Source organism: Lonchura striata, chromosome 8, assembly GCF_046129695.1.
Source record: "Lonchura striata isolate bLonStr1 chromosome 8, bLonStr1.mat, whole genome shotgun sequence".
In the NCBI taxonomy this organism is placed as follows: Eukaryota; Metazoa; Chordata; class Aves; order Passeriformes; family Estrildidae; genus Lonchura; species Lonchura striata.
This window is the reverse complement of record NC_134610.1, coordinates 35,144,848-35,164,260: the sequence shown is the minus strand read 5'-3', so window position 1 is coordinate 35,164,260 and position 19,413 is coordinate 35,144,848. Positions and strand designations below refer to the sequence as shown.

The following is a 19,413-nucleotide window of genomic DNA, read 5'->3' as shown; positions in this document are numbered from 1 at the left end:
AACACTCATTCTCTCTGGCAGGTTTCTTTCAGTATAGTTGATTCTCCGAGCAAGTTCTAAAGTGCTTCCAAATAAGTTTAAGGACATCCAATTTACTTTTATTTTAGAAAATTGCTTTCTGAAGAGGCACTGTATCCTTAAGGTGTGATATCCAGTTACGAATTGCATAGGATACTTAAAATTTCTCAGTACATTAAGTATCTCTGCTAGCAATAACTAGAAGAACTGGATAGAAGGATCTACAGAAATAATATAAAAGTATAATTCAAGAAAGAGAAAGAAAACAAGGAATAGTCTTACATGACCATATTTATCTGCTGTTGTTCAGCTACAAAATAATGGAAAAACTTTGTTAGAGATGGGCTTTCTTCACTAGACCAGAGTTTCTAATACTTTCAATTATATATTAAATACTTCTAGATTCACAAGTAGTTTGTAACAAAATTCAGAAGTACTTTGTCACTGAAACCTGGCTTTTTCTACAGATAAAGGCAGACACTTAACAAGGCAAACAGTAACAAGGAAATGATGACTTGAGCCTGTGATACACCAACAGCTCGTGCTGCTGCAGCCTGGAAGGGTCACAGCTGGATGTTTTTCCCACCTGATTCACTGAAAATCTCGCCCAGTGTGGAGTGTCTTGCTTCTCCAGACTGGTTTTTTTCTGGTTTGTATTTTTTTAAACACACATTCTTCTTGAACCTGGTGTCCTTCAGATAAGCCAAAGAACCCACTAATATTTGGGTGGATTTGTCAAAGGTTCCTCTGGGAAGCAGCACAGAGGCACCAGCTGCAAGCACTCTTTCATACACAGACAAATACGATGATGTAATTTGGGAGAAAGTTATGTAAACCAGACAGAAACCCAAAATTGAGCATCTGGGAGCCTAAGCAGAATCCTGTTGATGGAGGCCAAAGCTCACAGCACTGTGGTAGTTATTTACTGCAAAATCTGGACAGTTACCAAAACCAACTGTATGTGACCTTTGCATTATAAGTATTAAATGCATAAAGATTTTTTTTAATGAATGCAAAATTATATTCAAACCTAGTCAATGTGTCAGAATTGTCAGAACTTTGCTATGAATTTTTTTATATATATTTTTAGGTTCATTCTTCCAAAGCTGCAGCTAGCAAGCTCTCTAATATCATTGCTTACAAGCCAATCTAAATTTAAACTCTTCTGATTTTTGACCCAGGGGAATAAACTACAATCAAATACAAACTGCAAAAATATTCAGCACTATAATTCAGTTTCCTGGAACCTGAGTTTACAGTCATCTCTGGTTTCTGTTTTTATACCTATTAACCAAATCCCAGTCTTCCTACATAAAAGATGAATCTCAATGTGTAAACAGTTCTGCCCAGGTGTTTTACTGTACTTACACTCTGCCTGCATTTCATGATCAGTTTTTCCACTGTGACCTCCTTCAGAGAGGAAGTCCCCCTGAACAGCTGCCAGTCATTTTTCAGATATTTACTTACACTAAATGCTTCTCAATGACCTGCTGAAAAATAAAAGTCCTCACATACACAATAAAATTAATGTTCTGCTCACGGTTCCTACCAGCTCACTGCGAGGTCGTGCACCTTCACAATGCTGCTCAGTTGATACTGCCCAGATTTCAGGGGTTGAGTGTGTTCTTTAGCATGCTCAAACGATGGGGTCCCTTCAGGATCATCAGGGAACTCTGAATCCTGCAGAAAACCAAAATTATTAATTCTCAGAAATGTTGTATACCTTCACACAATGTATCTATTTATATTATTATTTTGAAACCCCAAATTTATCTTATTTTTCCACTCTTTTTTCTCTTCTATTCAATTTTCATAATTTTTTACATCACTGTTATCCTGATTTTATTGCTTTTGATACATACTACATTTTAGTACATATTAATTTTGATACATATTAAAGCTGACTGCAGGCAGAACAACTGACACTAATAATTAGTTATTTTCAAATTATATTACTACTATTTAAGATAACTGGCTGACATAAAACATAGGACTAGAACTGGGAAGGAAGGTTTATATCAAGTAAGATTACTAGCATGGGTTATTTTGAGTAAGATTACTAGCATGGGCTATTTTCCATTTTTCCATGGCCTATTTGATTTCTATCCCTGTTTTCCATGGCAGGTTAGCTTCATGAGCTGCATCCAGAGGCAAAGTTGCTGTATTCTCCAAAAGACCTTTCTTGTAAGTATAATACCAATAAAAAATCAAAATATGTGTAGCTGATTTACAGCCTCATTTTCTATTGGTGTGGTTTAAGATATTTCCTAAGATTAATCAGCAGATTAGGAGATTTACTACTAGCTCTAATTAACCAAGCTAAATAGCTTTATTAAAAATAGATTGTCATTAAAGAATGTAATGAGGATAACTGTGCACAATATATTTTAAGGACTGCACCAGCCATTACAAAACCACTTCCCAAGACACCACAGTTTCCTGAAGATCTGGCTGATGGCTTCTGTTTGCAATATTTTAGGACACCTGCTGTGAGAAGCTTTAAAGGAGACTGAAATCACTGTACACTTTAAAATGTCCATCAAACACTAAGATTAAGGAAGGAATAAAATCACTGTATTTTAATCTGAAAGCACACACACTCCAGCAGGGATAACCACTAAGTCTTTTTAGTATTTGTTTGCACTAAACTTCATAGCAGCCATCCTGTTTGCTGATAATTTGCAGGAATGAGCATAAAACAAATTTCACAACTACAAAGCAGCAAAAGATTGTCTTCAGTTTCAGAAGCTCTACACCCTGCATTGTCCTACAAGGGTGCCACTAACCCAGGTCAAACTTATGAAATCATTAAGCTAATGATTTAATGATCAGTTTGAGCACATCTATTCCAGACCCAAGACCTGGAAGATATTTTTCAGTGGACTCTGGCTTCAGTCACAGGCACAGCCTAACAAAACCACTCCAAAATCCATGGAACATGGACTTTCAATATTGACTAACATCAGACAAGTGTCTTTCTTCTCTGATTGGGGAGAAAGACAGAATCTGGAAATCATGAAAAGCAAATGAGCAAAGTCAGCTTTGCTTAACACAGATACTAGCAAGATACCTACTTTTGGAAAAAAAACAAAGTAATTAATCTGGAATATTCAGAATCAGGAAATAAATACATCAAGTACAAATATATAAAAAATAAAGATTAAAGTAATCTGGCATTGTTAATCCAGCAAGGAATGTGTTTGTGGCTAAAGTTCCACATTTATATACAATTGCATATTAAGTTTTGACTGTCTCAGCCATAATATTCTTGAAAATCTCTCATGCCAGTTCAAGAAAAATCCATAGATTTCCAAATTCAGGAACAATTACTATAAGCCTGCAGTATTTATTATACACACACACACACTAAACTGAGTAAAGATATTACCTAAAGGTAAGTATAAAGTGTCAGTACCTCAGTGTAACCCTTGGAAGCTTTCTCTACTACTTGTCTTACCAAGTTCTACCTTTCAAGGTTTACAAATTTGAACAACTCTGATTATAACATATCAAAGGCATAAAATCAGCATGCTTTTTGCAAATTAGTCTCATTCACCTTCTGGAATACAACCAATTTGTAAATGCTACCAGATTTACTCATTTCAGAGTGAAACAAGCCTAGGAAATGCAAGGCTCTCTGAGTAGAAGTGACAGAATGTCTTGCATTTTTCAGGAGGACAAAATCCCCAGATACTGCTTCAGGAGATAGAGCTGTAAATGATTGCTGTAACAGTAAAAAAATATAGTAAAAAAGAGAATAATATAAAAACATTAGTTTTTTTGTAACTCCATTGTAAAGATCTGAAATATTTCTGAAACTGAAGCTTTTGCACCCTTTGCAGTGGTAATCCTGTATTCTACTAGAGCAGAAGACTTGCTCTCAGCTGAGATAATTCATATTATGGTTCCCACTGGCATGAACAGTGGTATCACTTGTCATGGCCAGATGAAATGTTGATTTCAGTAGCTCCTCAGCAGGTAGAAGTCACAGTGTGACATTTTTTTCCCCCAGACACAAATATTTCTCACTGTGGAATAAACAGGTTATTTTTATCCTAAACACTTGCTGCAATAGAACTGTTCAACAATGCTTGTATGAAGATATCTCCTCTCCCATGACAAATTTAGGCAATCCAGTTTCATTATTTAATCCTTATTCTATTATTTCCAATTGCTAAGTCCTAAGGGTAAAAGAGAATCCATTACACAAGTTGAGACCTTGCATAACAAGGCTTGTGAAACTTTTACAGGCATTGACTGCAAAGTTCCTTCAGCATGGGCAAGCCAAAATTCAGGAGAACATCCTGAGTGCTAAGGAGCCAAAGGAATACACTGTGGTTTTGTTCACTCCTTTATCTGCTATGTACAAGACATTTGTACTATGACAAAAATAAAAACCTATCAAGCTTCTCTCTCACATCCATGTAAAAAGGAATTACTGCACTTCCTGCCCATGACATTAAACACCCTTTTACTCTATCACCAAAGGCAAAAACAGAACATTCAAAAGAGTGTCCTAGGAAGAATCTCTAGGAACCAAAACTCTTCGGAATGCCTGTCCTCAGTCACTGCCAAGGGTAAATGTTACCTGGTCCCTGACCAAACTGTCCCTTTGACAGTACACTCTGTTATCTAAAATCACAGATGCAACAATCAGCCACTCACAAAATGTTGCCATGACTCTTGAGCCATTTACACCCAGCATTTTCATGGATATCTAAAATATCAGAATACAGAAGGCTATAGAAGTCAGAATTGTGTGAAGTCATAAAGGCATTTCATACCTTAAGACCTCACAGGTTCTTGTACAAAAAACAAACCAGAAAAGAAGAGCTTGCTTCTCTTTTGTTTGTTTGGGATTTCTTGGTTGCTTTTTTCCCCTTTTAATTTAAGAGCCTGAACCATAAGAGGATTCAGTGATTTACCCCAGATCAAGCTGAAATTCTCTAGGACAGCTTGTAAACTGAACTCATCTTCTGAGTCTGAAAACATCCCTTAATTTCCCCTTATAAGATAAAAAAAAAATCTTGCCTTGATGGAAATTGTCATGCAATTAAGAAAATTTACCCTTAAAGCTATTAGAAATATCTCTTTTTTGTCCTGAATTCTTTCAGTAAGACTGTCTTTTCCAATAGCAGGGCTCTTCAGAGCAATTCTACAGTTTTCTTTTTCCTCAAGAAAGACACAAGAGACTCATTTGTCAAAACATACAGAAGGCAATGAATAGATAAGTGGAACTGATCTAAATCATTTCAGAGTTGAGAAAAATGTAGTCGAGTTTAATAGAAAACATCCAAATCAGTTTGTCTAAATCACAGCTTGGCCTTGTCTATATCATTATTACAGGTAGTGTTGAGTTTCTCCTCACTCAGATGTTAAAAATTGAAGTCAGTTGAGGAAGCAGCTTCACTCTGTAACCAGGAACAGGCTCAAACCTTGCTACTTTAATTCTGAAAGAAAATAGAGTAATCTTAAGTGAGGCAAAGCCCATCAGACAGGAAATTAGTGATCACTGTCTTTCAGTGAGGGAGGAAAAGGAGCAACTTTTTCTTTTTACAAAAATTAATGACCATTATTATCAGCAGTCCCAATTTGAAAGCTGTCAAGGTCATTCTAAGACTGCAGTTCAGACATGCACAAGGAGCACAGTCACAGGTGCTGGTGCACCCATACGTTCAATTTAAAAAGCAAATATTAGATATTTTTTCAGAAATGTGAAGTAATTAAAAATTAAGTTCTTCTTAGGGCATAGCTACTGTCAATGTCCAAGACTCAGCAACCCAATCTAACTTTAGTTTAACACTAAATATTTTCAAGGAAATATTCTAGTTTCAATTCTCATCCAAGAATCAGCATTGTCTCCATTTTTCTGTACTTAGAAATGAGTCCTGAACTAATCACTGATAGCCATATTGACATACCATTGAAATATTCTTTTTATTCAAAGTTACAGAGAATTTTAATAATTATTCACTTATTTTTCTTGAAAAATCTGATACACTTACATTATGGAGAACATATTTTGTCTATTTTCATTTTAAACCTGTTTCAGTATATTGAAATTTCCATATTTTCATTTTTAAATATAAAAGCAGTCTCATGGAAACCAGTAGGTGTACTCAGAAGCTACTTATTACATATATAGTTTTCACGACAGGGCTTGAGTTTTACACTAATTTTTTGTCCCAACTTTCAAAACAACTTAGGGATTACTAAGAATCCATACAGTCAAAATTTGAAAATAACAAAACATTCTTAAAACACAAATATATAAATAAGAATGAAAATATTCTTGGCTGCAATTGCTGATAATGAATGACTCTTGCTTCCCAGGCTATCAAAAGTAAAATATATCAAATAAGCAAAAACACTTAAACAGCAAACTACTGTATGAGATTTTCAAACCTCATTTTACTTTTTGTTGGCTATATTTAAAATTGTTTAAAGTTTCAAAGTAAATGAAGACAAATTCAAACCTGTTTCCCTATTTCCCATGAAGAAAACTCTGACAATCTGTTCTCTGAGTAGCTCAGTTTTGCAGCACTAGAGGTAGGCAGATTCAGAAGGAGGAAAATGTTAAGCAGGAAAGTATTGAACTAATATTAAAAAGCTTTGCTGCAAGAGTGACAGGAGAATTGACATCTAATATAGTAGCTGAGCATGATTTTACTTTGTTTTCATATTTCCTGTAATTGAAGGGACAGGGTATCCTTTTCTGGCAGAGTATAAAGAAATGAAGGTGTTTAGTGCACCCATTGAGCATAATGCCGCAGTGAAACAGTCAGTAGGCACTGTTGTACAATTAATACCGAAACAACTCAATTTCAAAATGCTCCAGTGTCTGTTGTAACCATAATACAACACATTTGCATATTATTTTACTATGTTAATCATGAACACAATTATTTTATAAACATCTGAAATGTAAGGAAAGGAAGTTGAAAGCAATAGCAGGAGAGTGTAGTAAAACTTTTACTGCCTGCTCCATCTTGCTTGGCTTGCTAATAAAAACCATAAAACTCAGCTACAAAGGTTGTGGCCACATAACTCCTCCTTATTCAGTTTATAATGCTGACATTTTTTTCCTTTTTTTAATAAAATAAACATGAAAATAATACGTAATTGGTAGTAAAAGCCAGATTAATTAAAAAAACAATGGTAAAACTGTTCTGTCTTCAAATTCTGGGCTAGTGTAGCTCTTCTCACAGTTTGTGAACTGGTGCTAACAGTAAATTTGCACTTGAAATTGCTCCTGACAATGTCAGTTTTAAGGCTCTGCTACATCAAGTCAGGCCATTGCCTATGCAATAAAAAATTAGAAAGCTCCACTACTCAATGTCTAACTATGCCACAGACACTCAATCACTTTTGGACTAGAGCTCTCCTTAGCACTCATTGATAAATACACTGCAATTATTTTCTACTATTAAAAGGATAAACTTCAAGTTCTTACACTTCACTGGGTTTGTTTCTTTTACGGCAGCTATTAAAACCAGATTTGATTAGCCAGATATGATTAATAATCAGAGAGGTTTGAAAAAGAGAAGATAACAATTATAGAAAGATCCATCACTGAAATGCAATAGCTTTCTTCCAGTCTTCACCATTAGGGCTTGTTTAACTTTATCACCACTAGTTCAGAAAGCAACAATATAAAATGCAGAATTACTCTATGCCAAGCATACTGCCCAACACTACAGAAATAGGACTACTGCAATGTTTTAGCCTCTGCTAAACTTCCTCTCAATGGCCCAAGTAAATCATATTTCTCAGTTTAAAGCCACACAGCTGTGGCAATGCTGTTAAGGATGAACACCCCAGCCCAGTGTGGAGACTGGAACATGACCTGTGCTGGCAGTGAGCTGCACAGCTGCCCAGAGGACTGAGCTGGGAGCCACAGGACAAGGCTGGAAGTGTCCAAGGCCAGGCTGGATGGCACGTGGAGCAACCTGGTCTAGCAGAAGGTGCTCCTGACCATGGCAGGGCATGGAATGAGATGAGTTTTTAGGTCCCTTCCAACCCAAACCATTCTGGGACTCTGACCAGAGAAACACAAAACCTTGAGCCTTGCTCCAGACTGGCCAAGAACAAGAAGTAGGCTTAAGATGCTCTGCACCCACACTGAGTGGAAGACAAAGGCTAAAGCCATAAAAAGATAAACAGATAATTTCTCCAGAGAAGGACCAATCCTTAAGAAACCTCCAACATTCCTTGAGGACCTGCTCTGTGTCCAAAAGGATATCTTTGCTGTCCAGGAATACCCCATGCAGCCTTCTTCCAACACCTCTACCATCCCAGCTACATCATCAATGTATTTTAACTCCTTCTTTTGATTACTCTTCTCTGTCACAGCAAATTGCATGACCAACAGCCTCTGCAGAGTCAACAAGGTGAGTGAAGAGTCACAGTAAACTATTCCAGAACAGGAATATACAGTAATTCTGAGTCTTAAGTTCAGTTACAGTCTCAAGAAAGTGATATAATGATCATCCAACTCTTCATTTACTACTCCCTCATGGTGGGAATTGAGTTTAATACATGCAATTGAAATTAATTTCTTAGTTTAAAATTATTACAACTCTAAGATACAAAGTCTATACCAGTACTGATATGCCCAGATCTTAAATATCTACTTCTGGTTACCATTAACAGCAGTTATGAATATAACATGTGAAGGAATAAATCCAGTCCTATTTTACTGGTAGTAATTTCTAGTTTGTCACCCTGATTCTCATCATCACATTGTAACAACAGAACGTGTTGCTGTTTGTTTTTCAAAACACCATTACATGGCTCACAGATAATTAACCAATATGTTCATACAATAGAGATGCACACACAGCTATGTATATAACTTAATCTTGCATAAACAACTGCAAACACTGTTACAAAACTCAGCTTGATCATTTTGCAAGAAGTAAAAGAACATCTATGAATATGCTGCAATAAATTATCATTATATGAGGCATGCAATTGATTTTCATGGCAGTTTTCTAAGTCACAAATAACCATGTGCTATTCCCAAAGATGTTCCCTATCCCTTCCTTTAAAAGGCCTATGTTTGAAAATCAACTGCATTTATTATCAATGTTAAAATAAACAACAGTGTAATAAAATATAGAAACCTCTTACAATTAGAATTTTATTTTGTAAATTTAAATTTTGATTATGGTGCAATTAAACATCAGCAATATTTTAAGCTACAGCAGCACGTGCTGCATATGCCACACAATTCATCATGCTAAAGAGGCAATGCTGAATAAATGACAGACATCAAGTTACTTCAGTTTTCTGACATACTCCAAAATATGTTGCAATATTGTCTTTTTTTATATATTTTTTTTTACTTTTCATAGTGATTAATGTGAATTTTCTCTACCACAGAAGTATCCTACTGTAGAATCAACTAAAAAATCTAGATGCTTTCTTGATTTTCTCCAAGAAAACATCAGCACAAACAATGCAAGAGTATCCATTCATCCACAGATATTTCAGAGCACAGCTCATCTAAATTAATTTTAATTTTATTCCTAAAACAAGTACTGTGAAAGCCTGTGGAAAAACCCTTTTTCTTTTTTTTAATGATTTCTTTTGACATGATCTCACTTGCACTTTTAGCAAGAAGAAAAAACCTGCTCCCAAAGGCTCTCCTACCACTAGTAATATTCAAACATAAATGCTAGGGGTGCAAATAAGTTCTAAACTTTGCCATTATTTTATTAATTTTACAGATATTAACAAACAAATTTTATTTTTCCTCAAATTACTATTCTGCTTCTCAGGCACTGTCGGGAAGCTCAGAAACTGTGTTTATAGTCTCAGTAGCCTGGATACACTAATTTCTGCCAGGGCCAAAGTACCCACTGTAATCATCTCAATAACTGTTATAAGGCACCCAGGGCTTGCAGAGGTCCATACATCACGACAATGAACTGGTAAACACATTCAGGGGCCATTAGTTATTGATTTATTTGCAATTATGCCTTACAGATGCCGTCTATGCTCCCCCCCTTGGCACTTCATCATCCTGACTCTGTTTCAGGACAGCCAGTAACCATTATCCCAAGCTCCACATAATGAGAAATAATGAAAACAAAGCTGTAAGAGTACTCTGACATGCAGGTACAAAGCTATCAGCTTGTCAATACTGCAGAGCAATGGATTCTTTATAATAAAGAGCTAATTAATTGATTACTGTACTTGTATGCAATAAGTACTTTATCAAAAAGTGATAAAGCTGGTTGCATCTATCACAGTTACATCTATCACAGTTAGCCACCAGAAATATTTGCAGCACTGCAGGAAGTGGATACAGCAGAATATGAAAGAGGTACTGCCAGGCTTACTTCACAAACATGTCAGTAGTGAAACTGAAACTGCTAAGAGTGCCTGAAGGTGTGATGAAGTCAGTCTGCTCCAGATTCAGCAAGGCAGATTATGAAACCAGATCCAAAAGGTCTGCAAATTATTTTGGACCACACAAAACCCAGACCTCTGCACTTCCTTGAACTAAATTTCTATTTGAGCTAGACACAGCTTTAAAAAAAAAAACATTATTTAGAAATTGTCCATTTTTTCAAGGCTGAAGGATTGATTGTAACTGCCAGTACATTTGTGAAATGCCTAACTACATTCTCTATTAAAAAGCAACTCTTTCTAACCCAGAATGTCCTTAGATTCAATTTTCATCTACTAAATTCTATTCTACTCCTGTCTGCTAAGTAAACACTGCTATTAAGAGTACATTTTGTCCCCTTTGTCACAGTCAATGATGAAGAACACCCTAATTAAGCCTGTTCTAGTTGAAGATTACCCTGCTCATTGTAGAGGGGTTGAACTACATGTCCTTTAAAGGTCCCTTCAAAGCCAAACTATTCTAGGATTCTGTGAACTTTAAAAGCATAGTTTAAAAAGTATAAATTTATTTCTCTCTCATTTACCAAATGATTCAGACTATGATCCAGACTTCCCCTCCTCATTTTCCTGGTCTCCTCATGGAAAAAGACCTCACCAATGTGTCATTTCATAAATTTATCAGCAACTCTAATGCAAACACAAATCAGATTTTTGAGACTCTTTTTGCCCCCCCAAGTCACATATGAAAATGCTAAATAGTTTATAAAGAAAAAAAAAATCTCTGAATACATTTGATTATTCCCCATTTAAGGCTTCATGTCAGACTTGAACATACTAGCAAGATTATAACACAATTTATGTTAATTTTGTACAATTCCACAACTGTATCTTCTACAATCATGGGATAATTTGCGTTGATTGTAGTGCTAATTATTTATAGTTTTCAGTTCTATTATTTTGTTTCTCTGTTTCTTGAGTCAATTTTTTACATTTTAAATATAGTTTTGAAAGTAACCATAGCTTTCTGGCACAATCTCCCCGCAACAATTTCTTACAACAGGAGACACAAAAACAGAGTAAGTTTATCACCACCTGACTCCCAAGTTACAAAATTGAAACACTGAGCTTTCAAGTGGGATAGCAGAAACTACAAGATTTTATTCAATTCTTGAAACCTAGGCCATGTACTCTCAATATAAAGGCAATTTGTTCATGTGGGTTAGGACAGATGGCATTGGGACTTAAAATGAATTTTACTCTGACAAACAGCAATTGTTTACCTAATGGATCTGTTCTTTTTCTGTATTCAAAATCATATAACCTTAGAAAGAATGTAAGTAGCAGTTTTTATTGCTTTTTATTACCATTAGCCCCTTAAACCCACACAAGTTTGAGATGGAACTAGGGGCTATTTTGTCTTTTTTTGGTCTCTCTCCAACCTGTTCATAATAGAGAAGTTCTCTGTTCCATCCTCTCTGGCCAAGTCAGAGGGAATATCTGAAAAACCAATTCTTCCCAGCTGCTCATCCATGGTGAGATTCAAGACAATCTGCAATTTCATTCTAAATTTAGGCATTTGGGCACTGCCATAATAGCTGCAAAGCTTTTTATTGGAGATGTCAAATTTCACTCACCAGTAGCTATAGCACAGGATATGTGTCAAGAAAGTGCTTTATTAATTTTTAAGACTGCTATATATTAATATTTCTATGTGCACTCAGAGAGCGATGGTACAGCCAGGATTGAGACACAACTGGGTAAATCCCCACAGAATTCACTGACCACAGTTTTCAGCCTGATGCTTGAAGAGCCACCAGCAGAAATCTACAACAGAAAGGGATACAGCCCAACAATACCCAGAAAAACTGACAATTTGTCTGATCACAGGCTGCACCCCCAATTCTAACTCATGGGCCATTACAAGAGATAAGTCTGGATAGAAATAAGCCAAAGACAATCTGGAGGTAAGAGGAGTGAGATGCTAGTGGGAAAAAGCAGCATTAGAAGCAAACACGGCAAGGAGTTCTGCAGTAGAGCACACAGGGCTTAGTACCATGCAAAATCAGTTTGAAGAAAAGCAAATAAGTAAATGGTGCAAACAGGGCATATCTCTCAGCTTTTCAGGCAACTACCCTTTCAATTTATTTTAACAATCCTTATATATTAAATTATTGTCTCCTCCATCCACTCCTCTAGCAAAGGCTTTTCCTTCTAACTTTCCCAAATCTTGAGAACCTACAGAGGTTCAAACCCTCCCTTGATCCCTGACTCCCTGCCCATACAATTATGCCTAACTGCCCTTTGAATGTGCCTGAGGGGGGAGGACTCTCCCTTACCCACTGAAATAACACACAGAAATGTAATTAATTCTAAATCTGAATTTCACTCCAACTAGTATTGTATGAAATAGTCTTTTTAAAGTAAATGTCCTACCTCATCTTGGCACCCTTCTCTGTGACTTTAGTAAAAGTCTTAGGATAACAATCCACCTTAACACATTCCTCTTTAGAGCAAACCCAAGTGGAAAGGAGCAGGCAAATTACATTTCCCTTGACAAAGTTCTCCCTGTATCAGAAATCCTATCATTCTTTCTTGATTTCACAACACACAAATTCCACTACCCCTTTCCACACACTTGCCTTCCCCCCACCTCTGCCCTCTAAAACTCTAAACCATAATCTTCTGTCCCCTTATTTATGATCTAGAATCTGTATCACTGCCTCATTCTTTCTTTACTTGCAGTTCACAGTCATCTGCCATGTTCTTATTGAACTTTCACTCTTATTTCCTTTCCAGCTTCCATGCATCACTAGGTAATTCCATGCTACGTGGAAAATTCTGTGCAACATAATTATTCCAGTTATGCACAAAGAGAACCTGCACTTCCACCTTTCCCATCTTAAGTCCCACTCACACTAGCATGCATTTATAAGTGTTCTGCCTCACCTATCAGTTCCTTATTTTATCTTTCATTTCTATCCTCATCAACACCTCATTTGTTGTTCTTGTGCTTCTGCCTCCCCTCTGCAGGTCTTGAAGGCAATATCTGCCAAGTGTAAAACTGGAAAACCACCATCACATTTTCTACTCGAAGGAACTGCAGTTACTAAAAGCATTTAAATTTGTTTTTAAATAACTTTCCTATGTGATCACAGCTATTACAGCACATCAGATACAATGCCTGTAATGTTTAAGCCATAAACTGCACCACTGGACTGCCTTTATACTTGCCCTGAAGGAAATCCTAATAAAGTCTCGAGCTTCCAGCTCCTAACTGATGAAAAATTCACTAATACTCTGCCTCCAGACCAGATGGAGAATTTGACTGGAATCACACTGGCAACATCTTAGATATTAAAGATTCTCTTTTTTTTTTTTTGCTGTTGCTGTGGAAGAAAATAGAGGGCCTATTCAGCACTGCAGTTCAACTACATAAAGTAATGCTCACAAACACATCAGACATCATTCCTCTCCATATCTATCATTCCTACAATTAAAGACACATATGCTTATTTTGGAGTGGAAAAAACCTTACACTTAATATATTCTGGTAATGAATTTCAAAAAAGGGATCATTCTCTCAGGATTATATTCTGACCAATACTATTTTATTTATTCAGAACAAAAACATTTAAAAGAAAATACATTTTAAAATTAAGAAGTCTCTTATAAAAACACCTATTCTACATTCAATTTCTAACAAACTATCCAAAAAGTCTATTAAGACTAAAAAACTTCTCATTCTTTCCCTGGTGCCAAGCCTTGTACTGAAAGTCAGGCATATCACTGCACTGAGGGGACCCTATAGTGAAATTCAAGTGCTTTGATGCCTCTTTTGAGTCAGAAATCATTTTTAAAAAATATTGCAAAAGCATAATTTATAGAGGTTAATTCAGTGGGGTCCTAACTCCAGATTTCTATGCTTAAATCAAGCTACGTTGGATTTTTTTCACCCAAGATATTACTGCTAATACAAACACATTATTTGTGTGTGCCTGTAATCTCAATAGGGCTTAGACACATTTTTGGAGGCTTCAATCAAACTGACGGGTACAGTCTCTCCAAAAATTTCCTTTCAAACTCAGAATCTAAAGAAAATGTAAAGAACACCACAGAAAATGCATTGCTATAATTACAGAAAAATCAAAATCACTTGAAAATTTCAGGGGTTTTTCTTCTTAATTAGAGGATTAAAAAATTTGAGTCAGAACAATGCACAAAGCACATGGAGATGAAACAGCACAGATTTACCTGGATATTTCTCAGAGGGCTGATGGGAAGAAACAACCACAAAGAGCAAACTTCAAAGTAGCAGCTGAGAGCAGCACTTCAAATCTCTATAGGAAAAAAAACACTGCATGGAAGGTGTAGATACAGAACCAACTATTTTTGCACTGACACATACTATATATATAGGTACTTGTAGCTTGCATGCCCACCTCAGCAGAAAGGTGAAGTGCAGTACTTCATAGAGCAGAAAGTCTTAATCACAGCAACAGAATTACAGCTTTCTCAAACCCAAACCCCCCCAAACACAGCCTTACCTGAGCAGGACTGGAGAAAACCCTTCAACACAATGTTCAGAGGACAACTGGAGAAGAAATGCACACTATGAAAGTCCTCTGTAGAGGCAGACAAATTTTGACCATTGTTCAATAAGCCTACACTTACTGAACTTTTTGAATTCCTCTACAATTCCAGCAGCATTCAGATGTAGAAAGGCTGTGAGGATTCTGTAAGAATCATCCCAAACTTGAAATTCCCCCCAGAAATTGTCATCTACTCTAGAGTGAATGGGAAAAGGTTTCCTGGAACATACTGATCTAAGAGCCAGCAGATGCTGTCCCTCGCACATGCTAATGCACATCCAGCTTCCCTGGCACTGAAGAGCATGGATTTGAACCCACAGCCATCCTGTCCACCTCATCATTCCAGGAGAAAACAAGTACCACCAGGAAAATTGATTATTTTCTGCAAAGAATGGAAGAAGAAGGGAGAAAATAGTGGCAGGAAATTGGAACCTTGTCATTGGCAACATTAGATCTGTTTGATTATTAATTTACTAATTACCATAAAAAAATAATTTACAGTGCAACACTATATAATGATAGCTGACTCTAGACAGAAGCTGGCTATTTACACTTAGAAAATTTATTAGACAGTATTATCCACCCAATCTTAGCATATAAGCCCTAAATTCTCAAAAGCATTTAGGCATCTAATGTACCTTCCAGCTCAATCCACTCAAAGATTCCATGACCTATTCCTACTAACTTCCACGGCACGGAACCTGGACACCTTTGCAGAGCTTGGAATTCTAATAACTGCTAAATGTATGGATGATATTTTGAGGGAAAGAAAAGGCAAACCTGAAAGGTTAAAACCCCTTGGTAAATGGCATTTAATGATTGTGTGTGCAGCTACAAGAAGACAATGCAGACTACAAGTACATCAACCGCTCACAGGCACATACTTGTGCAGCTAAAAATAATAGCCAAATGAGTGTTGATACAGACTCACAAAAAAGAGAGCACTAATAAAGTCAAATCTCAGCTGTACCATGGCTGGAACAATCCAATGACATACTAAAGTGATGCTCAAATACATTTGGCTGCAAAGAGGGGCAAAAAGGTTATCCTTTCCTCGTTTCCTCTCATTACCTTTGTTACAGTAACTTACTTCTGACAGGAAATTCTCAGTGAATTAGTTCAACCAGTAAAAAGATCTTTAAAAGTAATAAACTCAGGATTTGTAATGTCAGGAACAACATTGACACCTCCAAAACTCTAATTTAAAAGCTTCCCTGATGCTCGGAAATTATTTCAAACCCCAAACTTTTTAACACAAAGAAACAGAAAAGGACCACTTCCAAAGGTAGAAAATGTGAGCCAGTCTGGAGCCTTGCAGAGTAGCTGACACAGCTGATAAGAACAGTCCCCTGCACAGGTGTTGGCATGTTCTGACTAAGCTCCCAGCCACAGCCTTGGCACAGCCAGCCTCTTTTACTGCCACTGAGGCTCTCCACTCACACGTGTTACCAGATGGTGGCTAGAAGCTTACTCGGTGTGTACCCTGACAAAAATGGAAATAAACTACAAAGACTGTAAAGACCTCCTTGCTATGACTCCCAGACCAAATATCAGTTAACTTAGCAGCAAGGCTAACAAAATATGGGAGTTCATTAGCGTGTGTGGTTGTGTTTTTAAAAACAATACAGGAGTTATCAAATACAACACAAGACTTCTCCAATTATCCTTAAATGTGCTCCACATATTGTCAGCCTTCCCCATCTCACTCTTTTTATAAACTATGTAATAAAACACTTAATTAGGACATAATAGGATGTATTCCATTAAAATAGAACAAAACTCTATAAATAAATAATTATTCAAACAAAGCCCTGTCAACTTCTCCTCATTGTTATTTCCCAGATTATTTTAGCCTGGGTGGATTTTTGAGATCAAAGCAAACCTGCACACACTGTTTTTCACAGCTTCTGTGGCAGGCAGGAACTGGTCATCAACCATGAGTTTGGAGGGGCAGGATCAGAGCAAGGGAAATTTAGCCAACAACAGAACAGGAGCAGCAGAATAAACAGCTGCCAAAGCCTTCTAGCCTGCAACTCAAGAGAATATCTCATTCCAATTATTATTATTTGGATAAAACCAATCACTCAACAGCTGACTGTACATCCAAAAATCCAGGTAAAATATATTCAAAATGAAGATTCCTCTCTCAAAGGATACTTTTTAAAAGTAAAGATATCTACTATTTCACCTCTATCTTCATTACTATTTTTCTCATTTGCAATATTGAAAAATCAAGGACAGCATTTTCACATTAACCAACCCTGTGATCTATATCAAAACATACACTTGGGGTATTCTTAAGTATTACATTACCATGACTCTTTGATTATTTATCTGCTGGGTTCAAGCCAGGGGCATGTACATCTTGTAGCACAGAATAATTTCTACACCAGTGTGAAGGAGGCCTGTGAATTCCTCTACTATTGCCAATATCTTTTCCAGACTGAGACATGTCACAACTATATGCATTGTTCCTAAATTATCTACAAGAGTTAAGTAATCCAAACAGAATTTTTAAGAAATTATAATTATTACACACCCGAAGTGTGGAAATATAGTGTAGACATTTTCACATTAACTAGTACTACTGGTAAACTAAATATTTTTAATGATTATGGATTTGTAAAATACTATGAACTGTGATTCTGCATAGTGATTTTTTTCTTGTTTATCTCTTTTTTTTTTTTGTGGGAATGAACTCTTGAGAGATTTACATCACAAGCAAATCTCAGATTTTGCTGTACTGCTTCAAGAGAACAATTTCTTTGCAGGTGTTACAGAAACATGAGGGAGATTTGCTTTGTACAGTGAGTGAAGGATTCCTGCAAAAATAGAAACAGCTTCAGATTTCTAGTAAATTATAAATGTCTGACTGGCTGATCTGTTTTGGTTAATTTACAGTATATAGCACATTAGCTGAACTATACATACACAAGGTAGAAACTTGGAAACAATAAATACAGAGCTATGGTGTACACCATACTAAAGAAATGCAAACTGAAACTGTGCACTGAGTATCTGGTGTTCTGCTGTCACACCAGCATGGTGTGGCCTTTGTTCCGAGTAACAGAATTCTGAAACTAGGCTTTGAAACTTGTGTGTTCAAACTTTGTAATCCAGCACCTCAGCTAAAAGGATTTTGAGAATTTACAAAGAGAGCAGAGGTAGGAAAGAGAAGGGGAGCTGCTAGGGAGGAGAGAGGACTTCAGAAAGGAAACAGGAAAAAAAAGCATTCTTCTGAATGAGCTGTGAAACCACTTGACTCGTTCTGCTTTTTAGCCCCCAAGCTTAGAGATCATGGTTAAACTCCACAGTGAGATATTAAACTGCACTTCTGAAAAAACAAATTTGCAATATGAGACGATTCCTAATGTGTTCACAGAACTGTTTAGCAGTTGTGCTTTACAAAGGGGCTCCATGTAGTGGAAACAAATCTGAGTTGCTTTTGTTGTCTGAAAATCACAGGAATTATTTCTGTTCCTCTGGTGTAAAAGCCCACCTGTACAGATATCATTTCAGGCTGGGTTCCAGCACAAATCTGCCCAACTTCAGCCTGCCTGCTGACAGAGGTTGCCCTTTACTTACTGCATGTAAGAGCAAGGTAAGATCAACTAATCCATGATTATACAACAACTAGTTTTAATCATGATCAAACCTGTCAAGCCTGGATTTGAACTGGAAATCCAATTACAAAGAGGCCTGTGACCCATTAACATCTTCATAGTATGTGACACTCCAATGAAACAGAGTCACATTTTCTGGGGGAAATACTCTGATTATTAATTCATAAACCGTTTGGAGTAAAGACTTAGTATTTTATTTCATTTTGTTGTATTCAAACAGAAACAATTAAGATTTTACTTTCCACTCCCAGAAGTGCTGTTTGAATATACAAGACAAACAACCCTGAACACTGTGAGCAATGCCAGAGCTCTTAGGGTATGTTAGAGATTTGTTACCATGAAAACGGAATGCTAATGTTGAATTTCATTTTCCTTAAAGTGATGTTGACATATGCAAAGGCTTTGTTTAAATATTGGAAAAAAAGATTGAAACACCAAAATCCATAACTTACTGCAGAATAGTTAATTTAAAATATAAATACTACAGTCAGGACCTGAGCCTTTCCCTCCAGATTTTGGGGGTTTGAGCACTTACTTCATATTTCAATCACATTTCACTACTTTGAAAGGGATCTAGTTTTATCTATTAATAATTTTAGCTGAACTACATTAAAATGGAAAAAAAAACCCACCGAAGCAAACCACCTAATTAGTATTAAGTTTGGCCTCATTTAATCTGCTTTTTTTGTGTATGTATATCAAGTAGTAGTTCATGAATTGCATTTTTAGCCACATCCCTGAACACCAAGCTAAGGTAAACCACTGAAGAGTAGACTGCAAATACTTCTGGAAGAATGCTCCTTTAAAAATAGTGGTGATTCTTTACC

The 19,413-nt window shown here is 36.5% G+C and overlaps 1 protein-coding gene across 1 annotated transcript in view; it reads right to left on the bottom strand.

The window, feature by feature from the left end:
• Positions 1–19,413, bottom strand: part of SPAG16 (sperm associated antigen 16) — a 362,146-nt gene that overhangs the window by 309,616 nt on the left and 33,117 nt on the right. The window contains exon 11 of the mRNA XM_031505343.2: positions 1,568–1,698. Coding sequence (XP_031361203.2) covers positions 1,568–1,698 — 131 coding nt within the window. The remainder of the gene's footprint in view (positions 1–1,567; positions 1,699–19,413) is intronic.